The sequence below is a fragment of the Leptidea sinapis genome, chromosome 5 (genome assembly GCF_905404315.1).
Source record: "Leptidea sinapis chromosome 5, ilLepSina1.1, whole genome shotgun sequence".
In the NCBI taxonomy this organism is placed as follows: domain Eukaryota; kingdom Metazoa; phylum Arthropoda; class Insecta; order Lepidoptera; family Pieridae; genus Leptidea; species Leptidea sinapis.
The window spans coordinates 6,092,581-6,119,892 of record NC_066269.1 but is presented as its reverse complement, the minus strand read 5'-3'; the positions used below and the strand labels follow the sequence as shown (position 1 = coordinate 6,119,892).

The following is a 27,312-nucleotide window of genomic DNA, read 5'->3' as shown; positions in this document are numbered from 1 at the left end:
ACGGAGAAAGGAAGCGGAGAGCCGGACACACGGATCAGTCGGCGCGGTGCGGTGATGTACCTACACTTCATTTATTTATTTCGAAAGTTGTTAAAATTTTAAGTACTTACCTAATTCTACTGCATAAATAGAACGAGAATCAGTACCTTTGAAAATACATACCATTACAACTTTTATATTCCTCTATACAATTCTGTAATAAGTAACCTGCTTCGGTATGTTGGTGATGATTTTATATATGATCTTAGTTGCTTCCAAAGCTTCGCGATTAGATAAAATGAACAAATACTAGTATAGTACGACTAATGGAATATATCAAAATTACGTGGTGACCACGTACCGGAAGACGCAGTATTGGTAGGCCACCCACAAGATGGACCGACGATCTGGTCAAGATCGCTGGAATAGGTTGGATGAGGACAACACAGGACCGATCGTCATAGAGTTTTTTGGCTGAAATGGATGGAGTACCAAACAATGGAAATGTAGTCTATTATACATTTGAGCCCGCATTTTTTATATCAGAAGATAGACCATTGTACACCTTAGCACCTTTATAGGTCATTTTTTCAGTCCACTATTAGCCCTGGGCTTTGCGATTGTGATCTGGTTATAGGTTGTGTATTTGTTCATTTGTACTATTTTCATAAAATTAGTTTCCTTGTAAATTTTCTCTATAGGTATGAGTAACGGATAATGAAAAAGTGTTTAAATTAATTTATTTTGCGTTGCCCCAAACCTTCACTAAATATAAAAATACGGGTTGCACTACGGGAGTGCCCGTAGAAGAGAAAAATTGAAGAATTGTGCATTTTTGGATATTTTGTAATGGTTTAGAAGTAATTTCCCTCGAAATGCTTTATTTATCTGTACAAAAGTACTAGCATTTGTGTAGTTAAATACATATTCATTTATAACGCTATTGTACACAAAAATGACAATTTAATTACATAACGAATTAAATTCTTTTTTACTTTCACTTTAACACTCTAACACAGATCTATTAAAACTTTATATGAAAAAGTTTATCTCTCAGAAAAATTAACTTTCATGCATAATTTCAATGACTGTCTTACGAATTTTCGATCAGGTCACGTGTCCTGACGCGAGTTTAACATTTTATTGCCAAGAAAAGTGCTCAACGCCGCTAAAGATGTTTTCACTTCAATAAATATGATTTAACTAAAGTTGTATGTCGTTAAACAGACCTGCTGTAGAAGACATTGAACAACTCTACGAAGTGAACCAGTAAGTTATGACAGTTTAAAATTGACGTGATCGATGTGACATTCTCAAGCCAAGGTATTTTCAAGAGGTAAGCAAGTTAATTTGCTTACTTCGTGACGAATTATTAAATAAATAAGAAAAACAAATCGCCCAATAGAAGAAAAGCGCTCGTTATTAGTGGGAGGCCCCTTTGCACAGGATGCCGGTTAGATTATGGGTACCACAACGGCGCCTATTTCTGCCGTGAAACAATAATGTGTAAACATTATTGTGTCTCGGTAGGAAGTTCGCCGTAGCTAGTGAAATTACTGGGCACCTTTAATTAACACCTGACGTCTCAAGGTGACGAGCGCAATTGTAGTGCTGCTCAGAAATTTTGGGTTTTTCAAGAATCCTGAGCGACATTGCATAATGGGCAGGGCGTATCAATTACAATCAGCTGAATGTCCTACTCGTCTCGTCTCTTATTATTATAAAATAAAATTAAACGTATAAATAGACGCATAGAAAATAATATTCTAAGTTTTTAATTATACTTTGAATTATTTTTTTAAGTTTTTGTATTTACGTGTACTATATACGTTACAAATAAACATTATTCTATAATTCTTTCTTTCTTATAAGAAATGCCAAAGTACAACTTCACAACTAAATAAAAATATATATGTTTTTTCTAGTGGTATTGTAAGGATATTGTATAGAACTTCATATAGTAGCGGACATAACAGATATTTAAACAACTTAGAACATTTTTACGTCTAGATAGACAGCTGTGAAAACGTCGAAAAAATAGAGGTTGACAGTTAGCCTCTATTTTGAGCAATGGACGCACACTAACGCAAATCATGACATACAATTCGCGAGTGTAAGACGAAGCTTGTCACGCATGCCTAAGTATCCTAAGTCCTATTAATATTATAAATGTGAAATTTTGTATGTTTGGATGCATACATCCAAACATATGGATGCATACATCTTAGTAGCATACTACTGATTGGATTTTGATGAAACTTTACAATAATATAGCTTACACACCAGAATAACACATAGGCTATTTATTATTTATAAAACTATCACGTGAATTATATTTTATATGGCAAAACAACGTTTGACGGGTCAGCTAGTAAGTAATAAAAATATGTCATATTTAATACCACTGGTCTTCTCTATATCTTCGTGGTTATAATTTTTAGTTCAACCCGTTATATGTGATTGAGATATTCTATAAAGTTTTTATTATTCTACAATATATTATTTTGAATAAATTTTTGAAAGAACAGGCCAGGATTATTACTTTGGCATGCGTGACAAGCTTCGTCTTACACTCGCGATTTGTATGTCATGATTTGTGTTAGTATGCGTCCATTGCTCAAAATAGAGGCTTACTGTCAGCTTCTAAATATATGACGACCAAATATATCATATATAAAATTTATCGTACTACAATAATTATTATATGCATTTGCCATGTTGAATAGGTGTTGAACGTAGACGGGTTTTCACCCATTTGATGTTGTATGTATTTTTCAATGCTTAATAATAACCTATAAATAATCTTAGTTGGAAAGTGGATTTTACTTCCATTACGGTACGTTTTCTTTTGTATTTCTTATGTCATCGTATAAATGAAATGATAAAATAACACAAAAAAAAATTAAAATATTTTACTATAACTTAACTTCTTACAACACAAACAAAAAATTGGCACTCAGTAACTAGACATTAAAGCTTTTTATTTTCTTCGTTTTCTTCTACAACTCTTACAAACACTTCGTATTCCAACTTCAACTTCTTCTGCGATTTCTTTTCTGTGCTCATTACCTTCGTGCCCTTGAAACTGTAAAGTATACCTGGCTTCTCACCTTCTTCTACTTTGGCTTTTGGAGGGTATCTGTAAAAAACGAGAGGCGCCATTAAATTTTATTCACACATGTCAATTACGTTCTATACATATAAACATATCACGTTGCATAAAAATAAAGCCGAAATATGGAACCTGCCACAAATTACACAAATACAACTCACTCACTCACTCACTGACTGACTAATCACGAAATCTCAGAAACTATAAAGCCTAGCTTACTTTAAACTTACTTTAAACTACAAACTTGAAATTTGGAAAGTATACTCTTTTTAGGACGTAGATGTCAGCAAAGAAACAGATTTCAGAAAATCCTCCCCTAAGGGGGTAAAAGGGGGGGTCGAACGTTTGTATGAAAGTTCTATGTTTTTGAAGATAGAAACGTGAAAATCAACATTTAAGTTAAGCTTTAGTAATAAAATCTGTATAAGTCATTTTGGAAAATCCCCTTTTAAGGGGGGGGGGGGGTAAAATTTATTTAAAGCCCGTGGGCCCCAGAGGCGCGGAGAATGTACAAAGTACTATCTTTTCGCCTCAATAAGGATTTAATGTAATCATAGTATTGTAAATATAGTTATAAGATTTGAGCAAATAATATTAAATCAATGAAATTTATCCGAAATTACATTCCAAAGCTAATTAGAGAGATTAATCAAACCCTGCCCAGGACTTGGTTGTTTTTTGCCCAGGAGTTGATTGATGTTGCGTTGAAGATAAACCAGAACACAAGTTTAAAAGGTCACGACTATTTATGCAAATGCGAGGAATTCCCCACTGCTCATATTGAGAATATAGATAGGCGACCGGCGCGACATTGATGTTATAACGATTAATATCATATTTTATTACAACATAATATTATATAGAGAAAATATGCATTTACATGTCGCTTTCCAACCTTTTTATTACAACGTATTTATAATAAACTGGTCCAGCTATGTAAATTTAAAGAACACTCCATCTTCAAGGCTACAGAGCTTCTATCAAAATATTTAATACAACTATCCTATATGGAAACTGAAAATCTTCTTAAGGTACAATCCTAAAAAATACATACATACACATATACACAATACACACTCTTTCACCTACATATACACACAATTAATACTTGTATAGTTATTACTTTTAGTTTATTTCTTTAAATGATTAGTTAAATTTTCCCCCACCACCAAACCCCCACAACGACAGGCAACGCTAGGCGTTGTGGGGGTCAGTATAAAATGTTAATTTGTACATGAAAAGTGCGAAATAAATGATTTTGTATTAGTATATAGAGAAAATATTTCCATAACTCAGCTAAAGAAATGGGCTTTCTTCCACGTACTACGATGCTGTGGAATGAGCTTCCTTGTGCGGTGCTTTCGGGACGATACGACATGAAAAAAATCGCGTACACATTTCTTCAAGGCCTGCGACGCGGCGGAGAACTTTGTTTTATAATATGTACTGATATGCGTAACAAGCTGCTGCCATTGATGTCATCTGCTTGGATCCTCCAGAGCAAGCAGCAGCCTTCGTTCCTCCACAGTGTGGTTTCAAGGAACATTCATCCAAGTACTACAAAGCTGTGGAATGAGATTCCTTGTGCAGTGTTTCCGGGACGATACGACATGGGTACCTACATAAAAAGCGCATCCACCTTAAGGGTCGGCAATGCTCCTGTGATTCCTTTGGTGTTGCAAAAGAATGTGGGCGGCGGTGATCACTTAACACCAGGTGACCCGTACACTCATTTGTTCTCCTTATCCATAAAAATACACAAAAACTATTGAGCCGATTTTGATAATTCATTCACTAGTAGGAAGCTCTTTAAACAGCAAATTCTAAACCTAAGTTAATACTTAGGGCATTTGCCAATTTAAATCATGAAGCATGCGATGTAAGAACTATTGGTGATAGAAGAAAATATGAAGTACTAGCTGACCCGACAGACGTTGTTCTGTATATAATAAATAAAATCATGCTTTTTTATAAATTTGTCAATAATATATCATAAAACCAAGAATTGCTTCGTAAAAATCCACCCTGTTGTTGTAATAAAATTGTTTCACAGCATAACCTTCCCTGTACTTCCACAAATAATTCAAGACCAAAATTAGCCAAATCGGTCCAGCCGTTCTCGAGTTTTAGCGAGACTAACGAACAGCAATTCATTTTTATATGTATAATAATAATATTGACATACTTTTTAGACAAATTATCTTGCCCCAAGTTAAGCATATATAGCCTGTGTTATGGGTTACAAGACAATGATATATTTAATACAATATACTTACTTAAACATACATAAATTCATATAAACATACATAAATACATTTAAACATTAATGACTCGGAAACAAACATCCATATTCGTCATATAAATGCTTGCACCTACCGGGATTCGAACTCGGGACCTCTAGCTTAGTAGGTAGGATCGCTAGCCACTCGGCTATACAGGTCGTCCTATATGTATAGATAAATTAAGGTTTTTTAATAGTACTAGACTATAGGTAACAGAAGTACTGCTAACTTTCTTAATGATACCATCGATTCGGGCTATCTAATAATAAATTTTACTATACAATATTACTAGCTGACCCAGCAAACGTTGTATTGTCAAAAAAGTAATAAAAAAAAAATCAATAAAAAAAATTTTGGGGTATAAAAAATAGATGACGACCAAATAAATCGTACATAAAATTTATCGTACTACAATAATTATAATAATCAATTGTCATGTTGCAACCCTATCGGATTTGTGGATGGAACAGAATAATATTTCAAGTATTCTTGATTTGTTTAATACGTTTATCTTGACTTATTTAGTAGATTTTGTTAATTTCTTAATTTCATTACATTATAGAATGGTTGTTTTATAACTTATATTTATTTTATGTAACTATTTCACACAATATAATTTAGCATGCGGTATTCACCTTAAAAGGTAATGCATTTAGTAATAAGACCTTTGTAAATTAGCATAATAATAATAATTATAAATGTATTATTGTAATTACCACTGGTCTAAATCTAAATAAATAAATAAATAAATAAATAAAAAAAGTAGTCGGATTTTCATCTGATTTGATATTGTATGTATTTTCCATTGCTCAAATAAAAATAAAAATAAAAGTCCAAAAAAATAAAAAAATATTAAGGGGTGGGTCACCCGTATCATTAGGGGTATGCAAAATAGATGTTGGCCGATTCTCTGACCTGCCCGATATGCAGAAAAAATTTCATACAAATCGGTTGAGCCGTTTCGGAGGAGTTTGGTAGCAAACACCGCATCACGATCAAATCATCAATTTTATATATTAATAGCTGACCCAGCAAACGTTGTATTGCCGATATTAAAATCGCGATACAAAAGTAACTGTTGATCGTAGATGGGTGAAAATTTGAAGTTGTATGTATTTTTAATGCTGACTCATAATCAAACAAATTTAAAAAAATATGTCAAAAATATTAAAAAAAAATTTGGCGTGGACCACCCTTTACATTTAGAGAGATGAAAAATAAATGTTGTCCGATTCTCAGACCTACCCAATATGCACTCAAAATTTCATGAGAATCGGTCAAGCCGTTTCAAAGGAGTTTAACGAGAGAGGAGGTGTTTGTAACACCGCGACATGAGAATTTAATATATTAGATTAGTCACTATATTTGGTCACTATATAGTGACCAAATTTGGTTAAAAAATTAAGCCTGCTGAGTTTCTTGCGCCCGTCATTCTCATGTCTGAGCTATATATTTTTGAACGGGTTTTGACATAAGTGACTTTCAATCGCAATTCTAATGAAACTTTTGAATTTGAGTTACATACTTGTTGTACCCGTTATTTCTACCTTAAGATATATTAAACACAATATACCGCTAAGGATTGTTAAAATTCCCAATATTAAAATTTCGTTAGCCCAATAATAACACTCGCACCCTTCAAACCAAAACTTTCTTTTTTGACATAGAATAAGTAGTAGTTAAAATATTTTAATTTATTTATTAGAATTTCAATTTTTCACTAACATTACATATAAATATATAAACTGAATAATATATGAACTGAAAAACTAGCTTTTTGTAGAAAACCGAACTAAAATATTGAAAATTTATTTTGAAATTTAAAATAAACATCAAATCCGGCATTGCAGACGATAGATGAAAATTATATCAATTTAAAAAATGGAATAATTTTATCAAATTAATGTATTGTCATCGGTCTTCGATAAATCTACGAAGTTTGAACGATATCTGGCCGTTTAGTGTCAAAATGAGTCGGTTACAAAGAAACATACATACAGGTGAAGCTAATAAAAAGCGTATAAAAATAGTATCTTTCCAGCGGCTAGTGCAATTACTGGGCAAATGAGAATCATCATCGTATGTCTCAAGGAGACGAGCGCAATTGTATTGCCGCTCAGAATTTTTGTGTTTTTCAATAATCTTGAGCGACAATACATTGCAATTTTCAGGGCGTATCAATTACTATCAGCTGAAAGTCCGGCTCGTATCGTCCTTTACTTTCATAAACAATAAAACAAGAACCAGTAATTGGGCTTACGTTACTTTGGCTTAAGATATGTTATGATTGTAAAACTGTTGGTTTTCCAAACATTAACCCTTCTAATATTATAAATTTGAATGTAAAGTTTGTTTGTTATGCTTTCACGCCCAAACGACCCAACCGATTTTGATGAAATTTAGTACAAATATGGAATAGAGCTTAGAAAAAGACATAGGCTACCTTTTATTGCGAATAAATAAATGTAGGGGTTGAAATATAGGATCTAAGTTTGTACGGAAGTTCGTCACTATCGAAGATGGCACCATAAAAATTTGGTCTATAAAATTTCGACCTGTGTAGGGATCTAATAGGGAATGAAAAGTCGTATGAATGTGCAAACAACGGCCCGCTTTCACACCTGACTCCGAATTCAATTTTGATTATATTTGGTACAAAAATAGACTAGACCTTGGTTAAAGGACATAAGCCACTATTTTTTTCTAAAAAAGGGCATAAACAGGTTGAAATATGGGTTAAAGCTTGCATGGAATATCGTCATTTTCAGAGATAAAACCATGAAACTTTGTATTTAGGACACATGAAAAGAAGTAATTTATAAACATTTGTTAAAGCATTTTTAAAATTCGGTCCACTTGGGGTTAAAATAGGTGATCAAAGTTCGCAGGGAAATACTATTAAAGAGACTGTCGACAATGACAGCATCCGACATCCTAACAAATAATAAATGCTACCCATAGTAACTATTCCACGTGGACGCTGTCGCAGATAAAAGCTAGTAAATAAATAAAATAACGGCTCTTGCATAATTTTTTTATGAAAATAAGGGACGAGATGAGCAGGACGTTCAGCTGATGATACGCCCTCCCCATTTACTATGCAATGCTCAGGATTCTAATTCTGAGCGAAACTACAACTGCACTCATCTCCTTGAGTCATAAGATATCAAGTCTCATGCCCAGTAATTTCACCAGCTACGGCGCCCTTCAGACGGAAACACAGTAATGCTTACACATAACTGCTTCACGAAATAGGCGCCGTTGTGATAATACGCCCATAATCTAGCCGGCATCCGATACTAAGGAGCCTCCCACTGGTAAGTAATATGAGAATGTACCTTCATAATTAATTCATTAATCTCTTTATCTACACCCATGCTTTATGTCCTCTATTAAAGATTCTAAAACAGTTAGCTTATTGCCGACATTAAAACAGCCAATGTCCTAATAACCAGTACATCATCCAAACGAGTGTTGTAATGAAATTCAGTATAACATTACATCACCCGTTTTCATAAAAACACTCCTTTGGAAGATATTATGGTTACTAGGACTGGCTTTTTTAATGTTAGCAGTAAAGTAACTGTTTCAGAATATTTAATAGAGGATTCATACTATGGGTGTAGAGAAAGTCTTGTATGCAACTGTCGATAATAAGTTATTAAAACACTCATGTGATACTAATATCAAGATAACACAACATTCGTGTTTTAATACCCCTTATTATAAAACAGTTGCAAAAATAACTATTACGTTACTTTGGCTTAAGATTTATTATGATTGTAAATGCTTCACGGCAGAAATAGGCGCCGTGGTACCCATAATCTAGCCGGCATACTTAATACATTAAATGTTTTTACAACGCGGAAAATAGGAAATAATATTCCAATTAAGTCTAACACTGTAAAGTGGCTCATCTCTGTTATTAAATCAATGTTATTCTTATCTACCGGAAGCACTAATAACACGATGAAGATCAATAACATTAATCTAAATGTATCAAAGAAGTGATCTTTAAATTTAATGTATTATGTAAATAATGTTATATTTAAAATAAATAATGTTAAACTTTAACATTTTCCATTTCCAGTTTAGGTATTCATATGAATATTTCACAGCCCACACACTCATTTCTAACCTTATAAATAACTTTGTAATGTTATTAATTACATTAATTAGTATTATTATGTACTTATTTTATATATTATTGTATTAATTTTTAATATTATTATAAAGAGGTAACATTTGTGGTTTTTGCATGTATGTTTGTTATGTTTTAACACAACAACTAATGGACCGATAAAAAAAATAGGGTTCCTATATATAAATGCAATGATATAACCCAAGATCAATTATTTATTAATTTATAATTAATTTAATTTATTAACACGGCTTTAATTAATGTAAGTATATATTTAATGGTATAAATTAAATCTTCTTGTCATTCGACTTTTTAAGAATATTTGTTATATACTGGTTTTCCTAGAATAGGTGAGACAAACAAGGGCAAACGATAATAACATATTTTGTCTATGAGATAAGAAAACTGTTATTTTTTCCTAAAGTTAATTAAAATTAAGCTTTACATCAATCGCTGCGTAATGATTACACGCACACACTTTATTACATTTTAAAAGATGATAAAAGTGCGGACAATAATCAAACAAAAATTCATATCTCTGTATCAATACTTATCCTATTAAATGATATTATATTGAAGATCGTTTTAATACCTGTATATAACTTTTTAAATTATTAAAATCGGACATTCCATCGAAAAGTTATAACGAATTTTATAATGTCAATCTAAAGAAAATAATGCAATAATAAAATAATAACTAAGTGAAATTAAACTTTTATGTTAACAAAAATAAATCTATTGTCCGATCCGGAATGTACGCAAGTGAAACCGCGGGACATTGCTAGTAAATATATATTAAGTGATTTAAAAATTAAAATGAAGTTGCATTCGCCGATTTAACCGCGGATATTACGCCTTAATTCAATGATATTATTCATTCACTACAGAATTTAAAGTCTTAAAGAAAATTGCTTCTTAAAAAGGATAATTTGTAAAGTAAAAGTAATATATTATTATTGTACAATGTACATCAGTATGAGTATCACTATCAGTTGTTTGTGCACATATAAAATATAATTTTATAAATTTAATTAAACATATCATTTCAAATTCAAATCTTGGTTCGTGATTTAAAATCACTTATTGAACGTCAAAAACTACCACCCATTAGAAATAGTGGGCCTGAGAAGAACGAGCGGCTTTTTTTTAAATATTTCGTTATATTTTATTATGTAATATCGTCCAATAAACATTTATAATTAAATAGCTTGAGAGCGGTCACTCCATTCCCAGTCTTTGTTATCATTAGGAAAGTCTTTTATGTTATATTTACATTTACCACACAATCGTTTTTTAGCAATTCTTTTTAATTTCGTAACACCTTTGTTTTGTTCATTTTCTCGGATCATGTTGTAAAAGCATATTATATATCGCCCAATAAAAGACTTACTAACTTACTAACTCAACTTAACCGAGTAATAGTCATAACAAGTTTATGTTTGTTCCTCATGTTAACATTATGACTGTCGCAGTTTCTAGCAAATTCCTAAATGTGCTAAAACGAAGTCAATATTTTATTTAATTAATTTTATTCTTTATTTTTTTATTTATTGTGTAAACAATCCCTACATCTGTTGGGCTTTGCAGATTTATTAAAGTAAAACTTTTATTACATCGTTTCAAACTTTTTCGTCTGTGTTTTGCATGTCGCGTGACGGTCGGGCGGCGCCTATATTATTTCACAGCAGCTGACCGTGTAGTGTATAGACTATTACTCGTTTGTGCCAGTGCTCCACGCTATTTTGTTTATTTTTGTCAGTATTTAATGTAATTTATGTAATTTATTAAAGTGAAACTCTTATTCAATATTTTTAACCAGGGCTAAGACACAGAGATCAATAAAAATATTAGTTGGAGACTTAGTCTACTTTTATTATTTCCCAGTATCATTCTAATTTTCCAAGTATAAAATTAAGATAGATAAAGCGATTTTTATACCCTTAATGGAATAAATCCAAAAATTTTTGTTAAATGTCTTTAATGTGAAAAAACAGTTTATCTTTTAAAGTGGTTTCATAAAACCACACAATCCTTTTTAATTTTACTACTAAATTTTAATCATTTCATATTTTTTCCATACGCGTGAGATCCATCCTTAAACAAGTTTTACTCTTGTTTGTGTCAATCATAAAAGATGTATCAATGGCATCTTAAGGCGCCCTTGACGTGTAACAAATCACTCCACTTTGGAATTTGAATAAATTATTTATTTATTCTGCTTGTGGTCGTTTATAGCTCTCATACTTACATAGCTTACAATAAACTAACGTATAAACAAACAGAGCGAGAAAGGGAGAAGAACATCTCTTACGGAGATACAGCAAGATAGAAAAATAAGCGAACCTGTTGTGACACACACTCATGTGATAATATTATAAACCCACGTTCGTGTTTTAATACTCCTTTTTACACAACAGTCGCATAAAAGACTATTTTTGATTCATTAAATCAAAAATAATATATACAACTAAAAAGTCTACAAACATTCAAATGCATCATAATCACAAAACAAATCTACCTGAACCTTGACGGACTAATAGATACTTATGTTTTTTACAACTCTCGATTTGTTATTGATACAGTATAAATTTATCTAATTTAAAAGATCAAGACTAATACAAGCAAATGCTATAAATTCTTATCCCATGGTCACTTAAGTTCAAAATCAACGTTCTAATTTAGAAACGTTATGAAATCACCAAGACTTAATGAAAAATATAATTTAACTAGCCGACCCAGCAAACTTAGTATTTCCATATAAAGTAATAAAAAAATCAATAAATATAATTTTACGGGTAGGTATGATAACAACCGATTCTATGATCTACCAAATATTTATATCGTACATAAAATTTATCGTACTACAGTAATTATTATATTCGATTGCCATCTAACGGATCTTTGGATGAAACAGAATAATATAAAAATAGCGATACAAAAATAGGTGTTGATCGTAGACCGGTGAAAATTCGAAGTTGTGTGAATTTTTTAATGCTGAAATATAAAAATAATAAAATATATTTTGGGGAGGGTGACCCTTTTAGCGGTATGAAAAATAGACGTTGGCCGATTTTCAGAAATACCGATATACACATTGGTTTAGCATAAATTACAAACAAATTGGTTTAGGCGTTTCGGAGGAGTTTGGTAACAAACACCGGGACACGAGCATTTTATATATAGGTAAGATACAATCTCATTGCCAAGCTGATGAATGGTTCATTACAACACTGTTGCAAAAATATACGCATCACTTATTAATCAGATTGAATAAATACTTTTCGTTTGCGTTCTTTTTTAAGACAATAAGGGATGAGACGAGCAGGACGTTCATCTTATGATGATAACACTGCAGTGCCGCTCAGGATTCATTAAAAACTCAAAAATACTGACCGGCACTACAACTGCGCTCGTCACCTTGAGACATAAGATGTCAAGTCATATTTGCCCAGTAATTTCACTAAAAACGGCGCCCTTCAGACCGAAACACAATAAGGGTGAAGAAGGAGGGTGAAGGTGCCAGAAATAGGCGCCGTTGTGGTTTCCATAATCGAGCCGCCTTCTAGGTACTCTTGGATTTTCATTCTTTGTTTTTTTACTTTATTTGGAAGACAAATAGTACCTTACTATATATAAAACTATTATATAAAAAAAGAAATCCATTTACATGTCTTCGCATATGTTATATTATTGTGTCTGCTTACTATATGTAAACACATGTTTTAGATTAATTCTCTTCAATACTTTATTTAAAACACAGGTACAAACGCATTTTTTTATACCATTTAAGTGTAACATACATACATACATACACTCACGCCTTGTTCCCGTCGCGTCGGGGTAGGCAGAGACAATAGAATGCCATTTGCTTCTATCCTTACAAACCTCACGCGCTTCCTCTACATTCATTACGTTGCGGGTGCTTCGGACCTCTCCTTTTCTCAAAACGTCACCAATTTGGTCGACGAATGTTCTACGAGGTCTCCCGCGACCGACTTGCCCACACACACTTGCCTTTTATATTTGATGCGTCATTCTTTCTTCACTCATTCGCTCCACGTGTCCAAACCATTTCAGCATTCCTTTTTCAGTCCTTGTCACAACAACGTCTTTCAAACCACAGCGCGCTCGTATTACCATTTCATTTGGAATTCTATCAGTCAGTCTTACCCCACACATACTACGCAGTGATCACATCTCAACTGCGTTAATTCTGCTTTTATGCTTCTTAAGTGTTACAGTAAGTAAAAATGACAAAAGAGGTAGTCTTAAGGTGCATTTATACAGCCCTGTGATAACTTGCCCATGAAGTCCCATGCCCAAGGGTGTCGTAAGAGGCCACTTAGGGCATTTACCAGTGGTAAGCTACTTTGTACAGGATGCCGGCTAGATTATGGGTACCACAACGGTGCCTATGTCTGCCGTGAAGCAGTAATGTGTAAGCATTTTTGTTTCGGTCTGAAGGGCGCCTTAGCTAGTGAAATTACTGGGCAAATGAGACTTAACATCTCATGTCTCAAGGTGACGAGCGCAACTGTAGTATCGCTCAGGATTACTGCTTTTTCAAGAATCGTGAGTGGCACTGCATTGTGATGGGCATGGATTAGCATCAGATGAACGTCGTCTCCTCCCTTTTTGTTATAAAAAAATGGAGTTAAGTTATGACAAAGATCTGCGTTCATTCCATGATCTATTTTCGACGACCTGTATAGCCGAGTGGTTAGCGATCCTACCTACTAAGCTAGAGGTCCAGGCTTCGAATCCCGGTAGATGCAAGCAAGAGTCATGGATGTTTAAAAGTATTAATGTATGTTTATATGTATGTTTAAGTAAGTATATTGTATTAAATATATAGTTGTCTTGCAACCCATAACACAGGCTATGCCTAATTTGGGGCAAGATAATTTGTGTAAAAAGTGTGTCAATATTATTATTATTATTATTTTGGGCATTTTGATAATTTTGAGTATCATTGATAATTTTAAGATAAACACGCCCGAACTACATTCGCCTACATTGTTATAATTGGTTTGTACAAAAAAAATATTCTGAAAAAATAATGATCATACATACATATAAAATACATGAAAAAAATTCAGTGAAACTACTTAAAAGTGATAATAAGTATTTTATGAAAAAAAAAATACGCGGATGAATCTACGCGGCACAGCTTTTATTTAAATATCGCTAACTCTACATGTGTCAAACATGTAATGAATCTTCGTGAATTATTAATTCAAGCCATAAATAACTGCACTATTTAATATTAAGTGTCGATAAAACCTTGAGCAGTGACCTCAAGCCGGAACATGGAAAGGTCAGACGGGGACCAGGTGACGTATTGGCGACGGCTATCAAACAGAATGTGACAATTTTTGTAAATCAGTTTTATCACGTAAAGGCCGATTTACACTAGACGAGCGAATGCTCATTCTATCCCTAATCTATTTAATCATTTTAGTGTAAACAGATAGAGCACTATTTTGTGGGTCTGTTTACGTTCACAAAGTTTCAAATTCATTATTATATTAATAGTCGAGTGGTTAGCGATCCTACCTACTAAGTGAGAGGTCCTAGGTTCGAATCCCGGTAGGTGCAAGCATTTATATGATGTTTGTTTTCGAGTCATGGATGTTTGAATGTATTTATATATGTTTATATGTAGTTATGTATGTTAAAGTAAGTATATTGTATTAAATATATATTTTGTCTTGCAACCCATAACACAGGTTATATTGTGTGCTAAATTTGGGGCAGGATAATTTGTGTAAAAAGTGTGTCAATATAATTATATTATAATATAAAATGACTTATTGAAATTTAAAAACTTCAACCCATTCCCAATGTTATGCCTCAGACCTAAGAAGAACGGGTGCGACAAACTCAGCAAGCTTCTTTTTTTTAGTAAAAATATGGTTACAATGTAAAAAAAATCGTTTTAAAAAATCATCGTACAATAAAATTAAATATATAATGGTCGCTATTTTCCCAATCAGTAGTATTCATTTATGTTAAAGTAACCTTTAAAACACAAAAGTTTTTTAAAAATTCTTTTGAATTTCGTAATACTTTCTATAGAATATTTTAAGAAGGCTCGCTCGCTGATGTAAACGGGAACGGCACTAGAGCGTGCGAACAGTTGCCTAGAGCGTTCTTGCGTGTTCGTGCGACTTTTAATTCTAGTTCTTGGTTTTAATCGTAGATATTTTGGTGAAAACGCTGTAGACGAGCTTTCGTTTACACTACAAGATCAAGAAATAGCACTCTTGTTCTAGTTCTCGCTCTTTGTTCGCTTAATTTAAATGCACCTTAATAGAAGCATCTTAAAGTCTAATTAATTCGAATATAATCCACCATGCTAATTTATTTTCAAACGCCTTGAAAAAAAAAAAGAGTTTGATTTAAATGTTTTATTTATTATATATCTGAAGTATTAATTTCGCTTTGGTATATTTAAAGATTTTTATCTACACCTATGCTTTAAATCCTCTTTTAAAGATTCTGAAACAGTTAGCTTATTGCCAACATTAAAACACCCAATGTTCTAATAACCATTACATCATCCAAACGAGTGTTGTAATGTTGTACTGAATTTCATAACAACACTCCTATTTTTTTTTCATTCCCTTCATGCTCAAAGAGTTTCGACAGACAGCCACATTCTTATTGCTCGATGCGTGGCATCTGTATATATTTCAAAAAAAGAACATTTTTTTACGCGCGTTCCACACCACCAGAACATCGCGCGCCGTAAAAAAAGAAGGTTATTCGAATCCCCGCCATTTTTCTTCGATATTGTTATTGTGTTGTTTTCTTAACAAAAAATGAGCGATTAATTTCCAATAGAACATAATATTCAAGTGAATTTTAATTATTGCACTATACAAAATGTAAATTACTACTAAAATAAATAATTATTTTATTAATACTTAGTTTATTTGTATATAATCAGTAATAGATGATATGAGGTTACTACTAGGACTGGCTGTTTTAATGTTAGCAGTAAGCTAACTGTTTCAGAATCTTTTAGAGGATTCATATTTTGGGTGTAGATAAAGCCTTGTATGTAACTGTTGATAATTAGGAATTAAAACACTCATGTGATACTATTATCATACTCGGATTCGCCTCGTGAGATAAATCCACATTCGTGTTTTAAAAACCCTTATTACACAACAGTTGCATAAATAACTATTAATTTTACATGCCAAATGCAACACCCGCTGAAGGGATAAGTAACGCTACCTCACATAATCATCAAATTCAAATTCAAATAATTTGTGATTCAAATAATCACTTGTTGAAAGTCAAAAACTACCACGCATTCCAAAACAAATGCCTTAGACCTGCGTAGAATGGGCGCAACAAACTCAGCTATCTTTTTTTTTCACCAAAAAATATGCTTGCAAGGTAATATCGTACAATTAAACTTATTATTTAATAGCCTGAAGGCGGTCGCTCCGTTCCCAATCTGTTGTATCATTAAGAAAGTCATTAATGTTATAGTAACCTTTACCACGAAGACGTTTTTTAACAAATATGTTGATTTACGTAATAATAATTTTAATTATAATTTTTAATCGAGAGATTCACGAATTAAGGTTCGTACAGGCGTACGTTTTTTGAACTGTGGTTCATTATTCCGTTCTAATGTTTAAATTAAAAATTACAAGTACCCGCATTAAAATCGAATAAGGTTCACTAGACGAGGATAAATATTCATACCTTAGATCATTTATACGTCTAGATAGACTATGACAGCTGTTAAAACGTCGGAAAAAATTGAGGTTAACAGTTGACCTCTATTTTGAGCAATGTACGCACAATAACACAAAAACAAACCGCGAGTGTGAGGCGTAGCTTGTCACACTAAATTAATAAATCTTGCCTGTTTTCATCGGTTGTCTAGCAGTAAGAGACTTCTATCTAGACGTATAAATTATCTAAGAGTGAAACCATAAACCCATTGATACTACTTGATTGGTACATCCAGTACTTGTGCTAACTAAGGGTCATGTTTTTGTTAATGACATTATTGTTTTATGATGCATTCCATGTATGCATTTCTGGACCCCTAGTACTTTATTCTGTCTTATCTCTAATAACTAGGCTTCTTCGAGTTGGATAGCGATAGTGGAGCCAAAGTAAGTAAAGTGATTACATCCGTAAGTGATCCTACGGAATGAAGAAATTTTAATTTAGAGTTAAATTTAAAAAAAAATCGTATTGCGATGTCTTTTCGCTTTAGTTGCCTTGCATGTTCAATAATCAAGTACATTGAGTATTCTTTATTGATCACGAAATACGAACCCTGATAAATCATTTTAATATTCTTTAAATTTTGTTAAAACTGTATTAGGTACGTCAATTTCGTGATGATATATTATTTGTATCATTTAAATGGCAACCCAAAAGATATTACATACATAATCATTGATTGTATTGAGAAAAGAAGTAAAAAATGGTAAGTTCACAGTTCTACAGCCTTATGACAGTATAACTATAAAGAAACACGAAAAAAAAGCATAGAAAAAGTTTAAAGACTGAAACATAAACATAGTTCTTCAAATTAAGATGAATACAAAGAACTTTGGCAGATCAGGTTAAACGTCACCTGAAGTGATCAGTGTAAGTCAAAGGTTTAAAAAAACATTAAAAAACCGAGACCAAATTGTTACATCGTTTCCATACTGCATGAAGGTTTAAATATCACTAAAGAGGCAACGAACGACAAGTCCACAGGACTCGGGTTAAACTTGGATCATTTTGTGGTTATGATAGTCATGGAAGATGAGTTTGGCTTTGAAATTGAGATGCAGAGAGGCTTCTTAAACCAAAAGATATAGTACAATACATAAGTGAGAACAAGATATTGTAAGAATAAACCACATTTATATTAATATCTTTCTCTAAAGATTTTTTTCTGTGTACGGACATAAACACACTCACGCAAAAACACACACACACACACATACACTTGCAAGGGTAATCAGAACACTTTTTTCTCTAATATTACATTTTATAAAAAAAAATAGCTTAAGTAGGTAATCGGGGAGCCACAATACATCCACTCCCGCTCAACACCTTAGGGAGGAGGGGATGGCTGAAAAACAGCGCTGCATGGAAACATAAATCCATGATTCCATGTCAGGTGAAGCTGAGCCTTTTCCTTTTGCCTTTTGTTTCATCGCGTATTCTAATTGTTCATTTTATATTTGTAATGATTTGTAGGCGATAAAGAATTTATTATTATTATTATCTATTATTATTTATGATTAAAAGCCAATTGTCTTGTTATTATTGTATTTGGTTGTTATCTAATTCAGAATGTTAGATACTACACATACAAGTTTAGAAGTGCTTATAGCACTATCTTATAGGTCATCATGGGATGTTTAAATTGTTAATTGTATAAATTTCATTATATTATTCTGTTAAATTAGTGATTAGATTAAAGTTCAATAAATAAATAAATCTTGCATCAAGCATGCCCATTATCTGCCGTTGGTGACATTGGAAAACAAAAAGTTACGTGATGGAATCTTCTACAGTATATAAGTTCTTATTCTATAGTATCCCAAGATATAAAAAGAACACGGTGTTTCGCGTAGCACATTGAAACTAGCCTAGCGTAACTGTCTAAGACAAAAGCTATTCACTCGATTGTACGAAACGTGCAGTCTGCTTATCGATTATATCAATTGATAGATTGACTTAAGCAGCTATAATCTTGTAAGAAAACAGAGATGATTGAATTCCACTACTTTTTAAGCAACTGTTCGCTTTCAAACTTGACCGGATTATACAAAGTCACCAGTCGCCATACTATTTAAAATACTAAGATAGAATTCAAACGTGGGTGACATTATATGATTTGTCAATCTAAATCGGTTACAATAACAACAGATTCGCTTTCTTTTTCTAACGATGTACTTCTCTCTTAGCACGGATAGAAAAAAGAAGCTAATGTTTTTGTAAACGTCAAAGTGACGTTATGTCAAAATGCATCCTACGTAAGACGCTTTAGATTAACGCGATATGCAGCGTGTTATAAGCATAATCTTAGATCATTTATTTATTTCGATTGGGACAGCTGTGTAGTCTCAAAAAAAAATGTTTGACAGTAACGCCTATTTTGAGCAATGCACGCATACTAACACAAAGTGGCATGCGAATCGCGAGTGTAAGACAAAGCTTGTCACGCACACTAAAGCAATAAACCTGACCTGTTTTCATCGGTTGTCCAGCAGCAAGAGACCGTATCTAGTCGTATAAATTATGGACATAATATCTCCTGCATTTTTAAGTTATTTTTTAAAAGAGTGGGCAAGAAAAACGGGCAAGTGGTTCACTTGATAAAGTATCTGTCTTAAATCGAAAATATCAGAAATGCGTTGTCTACCCTTGCAGTGAGATATACTATATGATTAAAGGTAAACCTAATTTTAAGGTAATGCCATTTATGTAAATTATTAAGCTTTGAGCTCAATTTACAACAAATATTTCACAATTACACTTACTTACATCTATCTGAACTACACACACGAGTTACACTTAAACGACACTCAAGTAAGTAAATGCTTGTGATACACATATACAAAGAAGTGATCACTTACTTAAAAAGGTGAAGCTTACTTTGACGACCCTTATAGCCGAATGGTTAGTGACCCTGACTACGTAGCTAGACATCCCGGGTTTGAATCCCGGTAGGTGCAATCATTTATAAGATGAACATGGATGTTTGTTTCCGAGTCATGTATGTTCATATGTAATATTATGTATGTTTTAAGTAAAGTATATTGTTTTAAATATATCGTTGTCTTGTACCCATAGTACAGGCTATGACTAGTTTGGGGCAAGATAATTTGTGTAAAAGTGTATCAATATTATTATTAATGTTACTTATTGGTTATTTTCTTCCAAAATTATTATATGAGTGCATTGGATAATCGCGTGACTCTTTAAATATAACTTTAAGTGATAATTATACTCAGAATACGTACTGTGTTATAACTTCTTCATCTGTGGTATTTCTCGTAGTCGCATCTATTAAGTTACACTTCATTGCCACTTCTTTGTTCCCTCCAAATCTATCGAAATAGTTCACATCCTGCGTCTCATCCACAACAAAGATGTCAGGTGACACATATTTGGTCACCAATGACTGGATCACTCGATGAATGAATGGATATCTGGGCGCGTAAATTTGAATCCCAATGTATTCGTTAGAATCACCTCTTCCCAAATGCTTATAAGTACCATCGTATGGGAATACACCCTGGGTATAAATGTATGTATATTTCCCTTCGTCTCCAGGAACGTATTTACCTTCATCTGGTGGCCTGTAATATTTGCCATCGTCATATTCATCATATGCCTTCGGTTTGTATTTACCGTCATCAAACGGTGAACAGTATGCAGTAGTCCATATTGACATTAACAGCACCTGAAATTGAAATAAAATATATTATTCTAATGTTGCTGTAAATGTGCTTTTACGCCGGAGCTATTGAATTGATTTTGATGAAATTTGGTACATCGATAGACTTGAGCTTGGGAAAGGTCATTTTATCCCGGAAAATCACGTCGATGAGCTATAACTATATCAATAGAAGGTTTAGTTTACCATAGCAATCTTCCTCGAAATAAGATTCATATAATATGTTGGGAACGGGAGCGAAAACGGAAATCGGAACTGGAATAGGACATGAGATAATCTTCAATTCCAAACTTGCATTGTTTTTAAAAACCCTTTATCTACGCGGACGAAGTCGTGGGTTTCAGTTAATAATTTGTAAGAATAAATAAGCATAAACAAGTTACAGAATAAGTTATAAACAATAAACAATGTAAAAAAAGTATAAATCATTACTTAGCATCCTCTTCAGTTCGTATGTTTAGTTTTAAATATAAAACATTGAATTAAAAATATTAATATCAGTAGTAACTTACAGATTTCCAGACTAGCTTCATTTTCATCATTATTTTAATTTTTATTATTATCTAATAAATTTTAATTACTAATAATAATAGTTTTTCACTCCTCAAACTGTACAAGTTGTTTACTCGGCAGTTTATGTTTTGAATCTGAAACTAGATCACATAATTTGTCATAAGTAAGCAGTAAATTAGCAACAGAACATCCAATATTCGTCAAAAAATATCTTATTCCTCATTGCCTTAATTAACATTTAGATGTATAATAAATTTTGATCGAGACATACCAAAAGTGGATCAGAATCCTTAATTCAGGTATGACAAGGTCGCTCAGAAATATTAGCATAGTTCACATCAAATAGTTACCGAATCGAAACGGTCAATGATTGTCTTGTCTCCTTATATTTGAATTTGTTTCTTACATTTATTATTACTTTATTTTCCAAACAACAACAGGACACAGCTGAACAAAATGTTCTGAGACAACTAGCGCAAAAGAGAATATTAATTCTCATAATATTATATCTCAGGTTGGTTATTATGTCGTACACTAATTAACATTAAATAAAAATGACCCATCGTAAAGTACAGTGATATTAATGCCATCTTCTATCAACCTTACATTACGCATCACCATATTAAATACATAATATTAACATTACTTTTAATGAGTCGAGATGTGACATAGAAAATCTTGTTCGCCATCACCGGCAGCATTTATGACTAATATCCATAGAAGGTATCCTTGCTTAATACACTTACGTGAAAATATCGTCTTGAATCCAAACATAACCTTATTTATTTCAACATTTACATAACATATGTGATATTTCCACAAAAAATACAAAAATAAAGGTCAGATCCTCGTTTCCACATTTTAATATTGTTGCTACACACTAAACTATTCTGGTGTTAAGATTGATACAACGATATATATCACCTAAATTGCTTTTTATATTAAGTCTATCCAAATAAGTGTGGCGGGAGTATCACAGTAATATAGGAATGATATTAATATCACGTTACAGACGACGCTTCGATAAAGCACAACGATTGGAAATGTAATAAAATATATTGCTTCTGTGCGGAGATGACATGGATTTCCATCATAATAATTTATGATCTATCTATAACATTTTAAATAAATTCTCAAATAAATCATCACAATAAAAATAATTTAGAGGAAATATTAACTCTTATGTTTTATTCATCTCATTAGTTCATTTAGCCGTAAAAATTTAAAACCTGCGATCGTCTTCAATGTCTTCAGCTCTTTTTAAATCTACTTGAGCTATATGCAATCAGGTATATAAACTAATAAAGTCATGGATGAATCTGCAAATGCGTAAACGGCAAGCGCTCTTCGGGTAAAACTGTAGGAATAGGTGTTCCGCAGGGTACTATTCTTGGTCCTTTCTTGTTTCTTATATATATTAATCTTTTGTAGGGTAGATGATAGCCTTGCGATGGTATTGTTTGTTGATAATACTTATTTTTAAAGTGAAGCGACGTTTAGATAATTATGACGAGGTAAACATAGCAGTCTCAAAGATAATGCGATGGTTTGAGACGGTCTTAATAATAATAATAATAATAATATTGACACACGTTTTACACAAATTATCTTGCCCCAAGTTAAGCATATATATTGTGTTATGGGTTTCAAGACAACGATATATTTAATACAATATACTTATTACTTAAACATACATATATTCATATAAACATACATAAATACATTTAAACATCCATGACTCGGGAACAAACATCCATATTCATCATATAAATGCTTGCACTAAGTAAGTAAGTCTTAAGTAGTAGAATTATATATATAACTTAGAGTAGTATTAAACAGTACAAAAACAAGGTGTACACGATTAATTACACCAAATACAGCGAAGGTACAAGCCAACGTACTTATAAATGACCAGAGATCGGAACTTATGAACACTACGGTGTTCTTGGGTATCACGTTAGATAAAAACTGAAATATTATGATCTTGAAATAATTAATAAATAATTTTTCTTTTCTTTAAATGAAAATGGCTTAGGTAATTCCTAATAATTTGAGCTAAAACAATATAAGAAATTTAATGATATATATATCATTTGTATTTAGCTACTACAATGTTAATTGCAAAAAGAATTCTGTTTTAGCAAGTTGCATTTCAGCTAAAATTTTTAAAACTTAATATTGAGGGTTTTTTTTTTAAATAACAAGGGATGAAATGAGCAAGACTTTCAGCTGATGGTATCATATCAATTATATGCCCTGTCCATTACAAAGCAGTGCCACTATTTAAATTCTTGAAAAACCCAAAAAATCTAAGCGGCACTACAGCTGCGCTCGTCACCTTGAGACAAGATGTCAAGTCTCATTTGCCCAGTAATTTCACTAGCTACGGTGCCCTCAGACCGAAACACAGTAATGCTTACACATAACTGCTGTGGTACCGTTGTGGTACTCATAATCTAGACGGCATCCTGTACAAAGGAGTCACACTGGTATATTTTTGTTATGTGAATGATAAAAAAAATTATCATCTTCAATTAATACATTGGAGTCATCTCTAAACAAGCGTAGAACACGAGGATAAGTTTTTCAGCAAAAAATGATTGTTGAATAGTGACCAGTTGTTTAATAATTCAACTGTTCTAACCAAAATGGCATGTATTCTTATTTAGAAAAATATTGAGTAAACAAGTCTTGCAATCTTAACATAGTGAGTGAAATTCAAACATTTGATTCCCAAGGTTTTACACTTTTATTAATATTATACTTACACCGGCTTTGGAAGTCTCTCTAGTCTCAGAAATCGCCGACCAGTGCCTATATAAAATCTTCAGTTGAATTTGTTATGTTTTTAAAGTGATTACCCTCCCTTCTAGGATTAATACACAAATAAAATTTGAAAAACAAAATTTTATGAACGATGCGGGACTCGAACCCACGACCTCCGGCGTTCCGTGCCGGTGCTCTAACCAACTGAGCTAACCGTTCGAGTGACGCATCGTTATAAAATCTTGTATACTTTGTTCAACTCTCAGGTTATGGCTTCATCTACAGGATCTACTTAACAGTTGATAACGGACAGGCTGACAGACACGCATGACGAATCTATAAGGGTTCTGTTTTTTGCCATTTGACTACGGAACTCTAATAAAACGATAACTGTTACGAGGAACCGCCTGTCATTTGTTTTAAATGATGTTTCTATAAAATGGCAGAAATATATCGACAACGCGGGTAGATATTTTGATTGAATAATATATTTCGATCTACAAAAACAAGATTTTAATTTTGGCACACGAAAACTATAGCATTCGAAATTTAAGACATGACATTTTTGATGTTTGACTTTTAATTAAATTTACATTCATCAAATAACAATAAGATAAACATAGCAATATTCAAAGTTATTTTGAAAAGGAATTCCACCGTGGGAATTAACGGCCGTTCCAAATATACCATCTACATATAGAGATGAATTACTACCTTGTACTGACAGTCAATAATCTGAAGCTGTCCCAATATACCCGATAAGTTATTCTTATCACCTTCTATTGGAACGCTTGAATTTCCATTCAAACTTCTATCGCTGGTTAGCTATACGTCTTCACATTGACAGACAGCGTGTACGGATAAGGTGAGAGTTTATTGGGATAGAAAATTCAACGATAGTTACGATTTTAATATCAAGTAGGCCACAACCGGAGATAGACTCAATATATAGACAGTCTCTCAAAGAAAAATTTAAAGAAATAAATATTATGACTGTTCATTGTCAGTACATTTATGAAAATTTAATATATGTTCACAAAAATCGTCACCTTTTTGCTCTTAATGTGATTTTCATTACTATAACACTAGAAATAAGGGATTGCTTGTAACTAACTCTAGTAGGCTTCATAAGATACATAATAGCTTTAATGGTAAATGAATACACTTCTATAATAAAGTCCCAGCCACTGTTCAGGCATTATCTATAAATAAATTTAAATGTTTTATAAAAAAATGGCTCTGTCGTATTACTCCACTGCTGAATATCTAAATGATCGGACAGCCTGGGACTAGATTGTGATTATTTTATAACGATAGAAATGACTGTACAATATTGTATACTTTTATTGAAAAGAGCGCAAAAAAAGAATGCTGGGAGAGTTTCTTGGGCCGCTTCTTATCTCTCAGAGCGCCATTTGTTTCCGAAGCGGTAGTAGTATCTAGTAGTATAAGAAATGACATCAAAAAGAATTCTAAAGGAATCAATTTTGAGAAAATAAATGCCTTTATGCCTATTGGGAACAGCCGTAACTCGACAAGAGTAATTGATAATGTTAATGGATGTTTGGAAATGATGACAGGAAACGAACGCATCATGCGTAATTTGCTATAAAATTATTATTATTATATTATTATTATTATAGACCACTTCTTTCTACTTGCTACGATCCTTACATACTTGTTTCGCTTCGACCACTTTCATTATTCCTTTCATTCATGCTCTCCGGTTTAGGGTACTCTTGACCTGGCCTTTTTTCAAGACGTCCGTGATTTGATCTTGAAACGTCCGCCTAGGTCTACCCCTTCCAACACTTTCATTCACACTGGCCTTATACACTTTCTTCGTCAATCGTTCTTCATTCATTCTCTCGACATGTCCAAACCATCTCAGCCTTTGTCAATTTTTGTCACAACATGTTCTTTCAGACCACAACGTTTCCTTATCTCACTATTTCTTATTCTGCCACTCAGATTAACTCCTATCATACTGTTAACGTTAAAAGAGTAACAAAATGGTTCAGAGGCGTAAAAATAGAAATAATCAGAAAATAAACAGTTTGAATAAATAAAAAATCAAAATATATACTATTTATTAAAATAAAAAAATCTTTTAGAACTCCCATTAGAATTAAATCTCTTTTTTGTTTCTTCTCTTTTTCTACTATTTTTAGACGTTCACTTTTAAGACCTCAGACAAAAGGAACCGTGTTGTCTACGGCTGCTGTCATCAGGTCTGACCTGTCAAGGTCACACGATTTCCACTCTTTTAACTGCATATTTTTTTTTTCTATTACTCTTACACATTATAAAGCTGAGACACTAATGAATAATCCTGATGCTTTTTTTAAGTTCTTGAATACGTACTAATATTAAAAAAAGTTAATTAAAAAAAATTAACGTGGACGTCCATTAGTCAGTGGTTTAAAAAAACGGCGTGGTACGGATATCTCGAGAACGACTTGACGAAACAACTTAATTTTTTTTCACAATTTTCAGAATTAAGCAGAGAAGGTTCCGACGAAATTCACTACTGTAGGCCTTCACGATTTTTTTTATAAAAAACGCAGGTGATTCGATTTTATTCGAAATTTAACTTTAATAAAAAATATTGCTTGAGCGTTCGAGGCGTGCACTTTTGGATTTTCCAATTTTTTATAATTATTATGTACACATCATTATTAATGTTAAAGTGTGAAATTTTCACAGAACAGGTAAAAGACATCAACAGTATCTCTTTCAACTATTATATGGAAATTTTAGTCAGCATTTGGTTGAATGTTCAACCCTCTGGGATACATATTATAAGTTCTATAAATTCGAGGTTTTCTTTTAGGAATTTTTCTTCTCTCTTTAAGTCATTTATAAGACTTAAAAAAAATCTTAGTTATTTCTTGAGATATTTGCCAATGAAACACAATATTTTTGCAATTTTTACGAGGAGAATTTTATTTTTAGGGTTCCGTAGCCAAATGGAAAAAAATGGAACCCTTATAGAATCGTCATGTCTGTCTGTATGTCACAACAATTTTTTTTCCCAAACTTTCACACAGAAAATAAAAAAAATAAATTTTAGGGGTTC

The 27,312-nt window shown here is 32.5% G+C and overlaps 1 protein-coding gene across 1 annotated transcript; it reads right to left on the bottom strand.

Annotated features, from left to right (window-relative positions):
• Positions 1-2,866: 2,866 nt before the first annotated feature.
• Positions 2,867-22,404, bottom strand: LOC126964575 (uncharacterized). The gene is made up of 4 exons (XM_050807771.1): positions 22,214-22,404; positions 21,467-21,607; positions 20,518-20,960; positions 2,867-3,118 (listed from the first exon to the last, which is right to left on the bottom strand). Exons 2-4 carry the CDS (start codon positions 21,494-21,496, stop codon positions 2,950-2,952), a joined length of 642 nt encoding a protein of 213 aa, XP_050663728.1. The 5' UTR covers positions 21,497-21,607; positions 22,214-22,404; the 3' UTR covers positions 2,867-2,949.
• Between the last annotated feature and the right edge of the window lie 4,908 nt (positions 22,405-27,312).

What these genes read in the sequence shown, in the direction of transcription:
- LOC126964575 (XM_050807771.1), bottom strand. Translation starts at nt 21,496, where the DNA reads ATGATGAAAATGAAGCTAGTCTGGAAATCT. An exon ending in TGAAGCTAGTCTGGAAATCT is followed by an intron (nt 20,961 to 21,466) that starts GTAAGTTACTAC and finishes TTTCAATTTCAG; the next exon opens with GTGCTGTTAATGTCAATATG. An exon ending in GATGAAGAAGTTATAACACA is followed by an intron (nt 3,119 to 20,517) that starts GTACGTATTCTG and finishes CGTTTTTTACAG; the next exon opens with ATACCCTCCAAAAGCCAAAG.